Source organism: Musca autumnalis, unplaced genomic scaffold, assembly GCF_047663935.1.
Source record: "Musca autumnalis isolate F117 unplaced genomic scaffold, ASM4766393v1 scaffold_4, whole genome shotgun sequence".
Taxonomy (NCBI): Eukaryota; Metazoa; Arthropoda; class Insecta; order Diptera; family Muscidae; genus Musca; species Musca autumnalis.
In genome coordinates, this window is record NW_027411977.1 from 151,450,244 (window position 1) to 151,456,288 (window position 6,045).

General features: G+C 32.5%; 1 protein-coding gene across 1 annotated transcript; it reads right to left on the reverse strand.

Moving 5' to 3' along the window:
- Positions 1-2,876: 2,876 nt before the first annotated feature.
- LOC141402590 (peptidoglycan-recognition protein SD-like) lies at positions 2,877-5,707 on the reverse strand. The gene is made up of 2 exons (XM_073984198.1): positions 5,449-5,707; positions 2,877-5,389 (listed from the first exon to the last, which is right to left on the reverse strand). The coding sequence occupies exons 1-2, from the start codon at positions 5,641-5,643 to the stop codon at positions 5,009-5,011; spliced, it is 576 nt and encodes a 191-aa protein (XP_073840299.1). The 5' UTR covers positions 5,644-5,707; the 3' UTR covers positions 2,877-5,008.
- Between the last annotated feature and the right edge of the window lie 338 nt (positions 5,708-6,045).

A 6,045-nucleotide genomic window follows, 5' to 3' on the forward strand; every position in this document is an offset into this window, starting at 1 on the left:
CTCTCAGTAAGCGCCCACTGGTGCATGTGTTTGTTTTTTGTGGCTTTTGGGTTTGTATTTGTTTGTGCCCAAACATATAATTTGTTTGCACCCAAACATATAATTTGTTTGAACCCAAACATATATTGTTTGCAGGACCCAAACATATGTTATGTTTGCTGCAAAATATGTTTGGGACATATGTTAGAGAGGCCTTTTTTTCTGTGTTCATAAATGTCATTTATCCAAACCCTGCTACTGTCATGCACCCCCTGAACACATATAGAAGACTTCGTAATGTTTGATTATGCATACATCATTCCCACCGTTTGAATTGTTCGTTAATATTTTTTAAAAGCTCCACGGCACGCCTATTGATGTTTAAAAAATAGTATTTTGAACTTTATTATATTAACCTAAATTATAAAAAGTATACATTAAATTCAATCGCTATTGTGTTTACTTCCTCTGCTCTCCGTCATCATGTTCCGCTTATCCAAAATGTTTTTTATATTGTCTTGTCATCACCAGTTCAGCGTTCGGCATGGACTCTAAATCCATTCCATTAATAATTTTCGTCTTGTTGATAACCGCAAAAAGGTTCGCAACTTTTAATTAGCTTATTAGTTGTTTGTATTTTTTAATTTATAACAAATTGTTAGAAATGAAGGACCTCTTTTTTGTTTTTGGAAGAAATAAAGTCGCTGTTTGTAGGGATCGACAATCTGGCTTTCTTGTAGGGATATTGTGACGGCCCCTTTTGATCAAAACATTAGATTTATCTGATAAAAAACTCGCTTATGACATATAGCGCCATCTATTGGAAACTATGCTAGTCTAAAAAAATACTATCATATGATCACAGAGTTGCAAAGATTTTTGGGACAAAATTAGACTTCATTTTTAGAACCCTTCATGAAGTTCCTCAATGTCACCTTCAAAATCTTGTCATTTCTGCACATTTTGATAACCTGCAATTATAAGTCTGCAAAGTATCAAGTAAGCAAGAAGCGAGGTTATACACGAAATTGTGACGAGGTTATAAACGAAATTGTGACAAATAATTTAAAATTGCGGTAATACCAAAAAAATTTCCGAATTATTCTGAAATTAAATTTAAATAATTTAGACTGCCCGACGGAATTTTATTCATCAGGAAAATTGAAATTATTGAAATTATTGTTCACATCAAAGGATAGATATCCAACTCATCAAATTATTAGTAACTCAATAGATAATCTCGGGTAAGAGTTTTAGCAATATGTGTGTGGTATGACATATCTGTCCACAATTGCATATTTATTATGCGAATATGAAGCTTTATTATTTAACAATATTGTTTAAATAGGATATTGTGGCTACACCTGGAAATTGGGCTTATACCATGACTCAAATGTGATCAATCTCCCGAGAAGTAATTAACCCTCATTATGGTTTAATCTTAAACATTGACGGACAAGGTTTTAATCAAGCAGTGAGTACATGAACGATGAACAAATCAGAAAAATACTGTACAACTATTATACGAATCCTTTTAAAAAATCCACAAATGGCGACATACGATTGATCCATAAAATCAGTACATGTCCAAAAATCGAAGCTACTTTCTCATTCCCGCGCTTTGATCAAAACTCAAAATAATTTCATGCAAAGCTTTTCTTGTCAAAAAATAGCTAAGCCTATTTTAAGGCATACAAGTCATCATAACCTGTATAACAGTCTGCACACTTTACTCTTTACTAAGTCAATCGAGACCATTAAGAAAAAACTTTGAAAACCTTTTTTTTACGTAATACAATTACGTGTTATGTAAAGATCGTTTCTCAGAAAGACATATTTCAAATTCAGAAACCAAATAGAATTTATTTAAAACACGTTAAATAAATAATTAAACTGTACCAAAAGGTATCACATATTTTAAGGCATTATATGCTAATGAATTTAAGAAGTAAAAGTCTACAATAAATGGCTAGTGCCAAATTGTCTAAGTACAATTAACTAAAAAAACTATACAGCTAAAAAAAATAAAAATAAAATATTAAAATTAACTAAATGTAAAAAGGAAATAATAAATAAACAAACAACAATTATTCCAATTCATTCATATTTAAGCTTTTCAAGAGTACTTTAAAGTACTGAAATATTTTCCATTAACCGCATGTTGCCTATGAAATATTTCAAATAATAAAAGGATAATTTTTGTATTTATTTATTATTTACTTATTATAAATATGTTTTATTATTGTTATATATTATATTCATACAAATTAAGATAAAAACATTTATTTAATGTAAGTTTATTTACCCTTAAACATATCTTTTAAGCAAAAATGAATGCTAATATAATTGTATACGATATTGATTGAACGTCGAACACTATGTTTTTGGTATATTAAAATGAATGGGTGAGTAAGTAGCGCTGTAAAAGAAGAAGCAATTGACATTTTAAGGGAGATTCTACAAAATTACATTTACATAAAGCTTTAGAATCTCGCAGGATGATCATCAAGGATCATGTAGAGGGTAGGTAGCTCAGAACCAAAAACGTCAGGTTCCTTTTCACAACATCAACATGATATCCAAAAAAATATATGCTCCTTTTGATTTGGTACTGTCTGTCCGTTTTTTTACTAAATTCAAATCTGAATCACAACATCAATTCTGTAACTTCTTTTTATATGTGTGAAGACTAAACAAAAAATGTATTTACCTCCAGGCACTGAAAATTTCAATGTAACAGGAAGGAAGCGGAAAGAATCCCCCCATAACCGGCGAGCTCAAGCCGCAGCAAAAAGCTTAGAGTGCCACCGCTTTGTTCACCACCTATCCGTTAAAATATCTAAGCAACTGCTTCTTAAATGTAATAAACGGAGTAAATTTTTCACGACAACTTCAAATAAATTTTGCTGGGGTAGTGCTTTATTATTAGCAAAACAAGCAATTAAATTGAGAGCGGTGATGGTTAAATCTAAAGAAATATTTTTAGAGTATGTCAGAAAAATACAAAAAATTTTAGATATACATATGTATGCATGTATGTTGAACGATGACCAAGTTATTGTCAATTTAATTTATTGGAACAGAGGGTTATAACCAGGGTTTCGGAGTCGAGGTATTTTTGGCTCTACTCCAACTCTAGCTCGAAAACTAATAAACCTATTGTCATATATTTTTGTGACCGATTTCGAGAAAAACACTGTTTATATGCTGCATACAAAATGAAATAAATTGTTCCCATCCAACGCTCATTCTAAGGCAATGTTGTTCCGATCGACTTAAAAATTTGACCACATATTCTATGCTATTTATACTTTCTACTTTTTTCTGAAATTTATAAGTAGGGATCCCCTTAAATTAAAATTCATTTCTCACATTTTAAACATTGGTTTGGAGTGGATAATTTTATTGAAATATTTGAGATATATTGTGTACACCACCCAGCACATAGGAAATTGATGTTTTCTGGAACTGAAAATGAAAATATTCTACAAAAATGTTGATAGGAAAATGTTATGTAGGGTCGGTCCACTAGGACAAGAAATCGATATTGTCATGTTTTCATTGTCCTTTATTACTTTTATCCGATCTTCTCTCATGAAAACTCTATGATTATGTATTTCATTGAATTTCGTAATTGCTCTTGATTGTGTAGAAAACTCGGATACATATGAACTATATCAGTTCCTGGCGGACAGATCCGGTTATTTGAGTGTCTACATCTAAAGCCCTCATTGAGTATATAATGAATCCTAGAAGAAAGATTCGCCGTTTGTCAGACTTCTGAGTTATAGCGGGATGAATCTGTCGTTAACCAAGAACGAATTTATGATGCCTAATTCAGAAGTGTAACCATCCGAATTAGATATATAGTTAATAGATTATGCGAAATTTACCCAAATACATAAACATACCGTTTTTTTTTAGAAAGTAACGGGTAAATCTGATAAAGGACAATGAAAACGTGACAATATCGATTTCTTTGATATGGGAAACCTACATATAACTTTCGGTGGAACATTTTTGTAGAAAATTTCATTTTGTTTTACTTTTTGATGAAACAATATCTCCAATCAGAGATATAAAGCTATGTTCTCAATGATTCATGGGGGTCAAGCAAAAAATTCATTATGTAATTACTCAGAAATTTGTGCTATTTGATCCGTTGGGGTTCTCAATTGGGGCTTTCATTCCGAAAAGGAATTTTTCCACCCCCAGATCTTGACTTCCTTTTGTGTCACAGGGTATTCAGTAAGATTTCCCATAGGGACCACAATGTCTTTAATAGAAGACAAGAATGACTTCTCATAAAAAACCAAAATGAGAATACCAATAGACCTTTGTGAGAAGACCAGTAAGACTTCCGACGAAAGAGGTTAAAGGTCCAATCTTAATTCGATTGTCATAGAACTTTACTTTTGTTTGCAAAAATTTAAAGAATCAATTGGATCAACAAAATAGGGATGAATAGACTACACTTCAGAGGATAGTAAATATTCTGTGAATGGTCCTTTGTCTTAGTATAATATACCGTTTGCATATATGTTTTCTTATATTTTCTTTTAAAATAAGTAATGATTTTTAAATGAAATGTTCTTGTTCTAAATTTAATGATATATGTCTATAACGTGGAAAAAATTTTGCCCGGAGTCGGAGTCGAGTTATTTTTTTCTCAGACTCCGACTCCAGCAAAATTGCTCCACTCCGACTCCGACACCGAACCCCTGGTTACAACACGTTAAAAATCTACTAATTTCGACATTTTTGCTATTTTTTCCTCCATAAATTTAAAAAAAGTGTACAAGTTTTTGAGTACGGAAACACCACAATTTTTTCGGTTATATTATATATGTTCCAGAACTTGATAGATTTTACAAATTTTTAAAACCATAAAAATTGTTCCTTTATGATATCGAAAAAAATAGTAAAAATTAGTAGATTCTTGCAGTTCTGGAACCGACCAAATATTTATTACACTAAAAACTTCGATAATACTTTTTTTTCTTTTTATCCTGATTAACACGGTGGAGTTTTACAAATCTTTCGACCACTTTGGCCATGTTTGAATTTCGGCATAGAGTGCATCGCCTGGACTTACAGTTGGTGATAATTGGCGATGTCCAAAGATTTTGTAATCATCTTTCAGTTTCTGGTCTGTCTTTAATTTATCCATCAGCAATTTGGCAGCATTCAATGCTTCTTGACTTGGCAACTGTTTTTGGAAAACGCCAATGAAGCCAATATTTATTGATCCAGCATTTACGCCCTTGGCAATAGCGCCTTGATACTGCCAACCACGACCTTCATAGACATTTCCATCGCTGCCAATCAAATAATTGTAGCCAATGTCACCAAAGAAAGCTCTTGTCATATGGAAGTTCTGTATATTGCGTACTTCTTGAGAGCAGGCAGTCTGATAAGAGCATATCCATATTCAATTCAGTTTTCTAAACATAAAATTTGGTCTCTTACCTTGGTTTTGCACTCATTGCCAGCAGTATGAGCAATTATTACTCGAAGTGCTGGTAGTTCAAGCGGTGTCATATGTTCAACAGCAGCGGGCTTTGCTTTCCATTCGGCACGGTTGATAATTTGTAGTTCTTCTCCTTCGACTCCTAGGGTCAGGCATATTAAACCTGTCAGGCAAAGAAACAACTTAGATATCATTTTCTATATATTGAAGAGCACTTTCTTGTTATTATCTGCGCAAAGGGTATATTCGGAATGCATTGCTTAATCGAGAAATCTTACTATTTATTACTGTTCCCTACAGTACATTGTTCTGATATTACCACAGCTTTTGTTTCACAATTATTAGTAGACTAGAAAGCAGTGTTCGAAAATAAACAGTACACTAAAATAACGTACCGGTATCACTAAAAAATATTTTAGTGTACCGTACCGGAGCACAACCACTAAAAATATTTTAGAGCACAACGAAAATCGTAGTGTTATGCAGTCGGTACACTAAAAAATGGTAGTGTACCGCAGTCGGTTCACTAAAATATCGTAGTGTACCACTCGTCGGTTCACTAAAAAATATCGCATCGGTAATGTACCATCAAAATA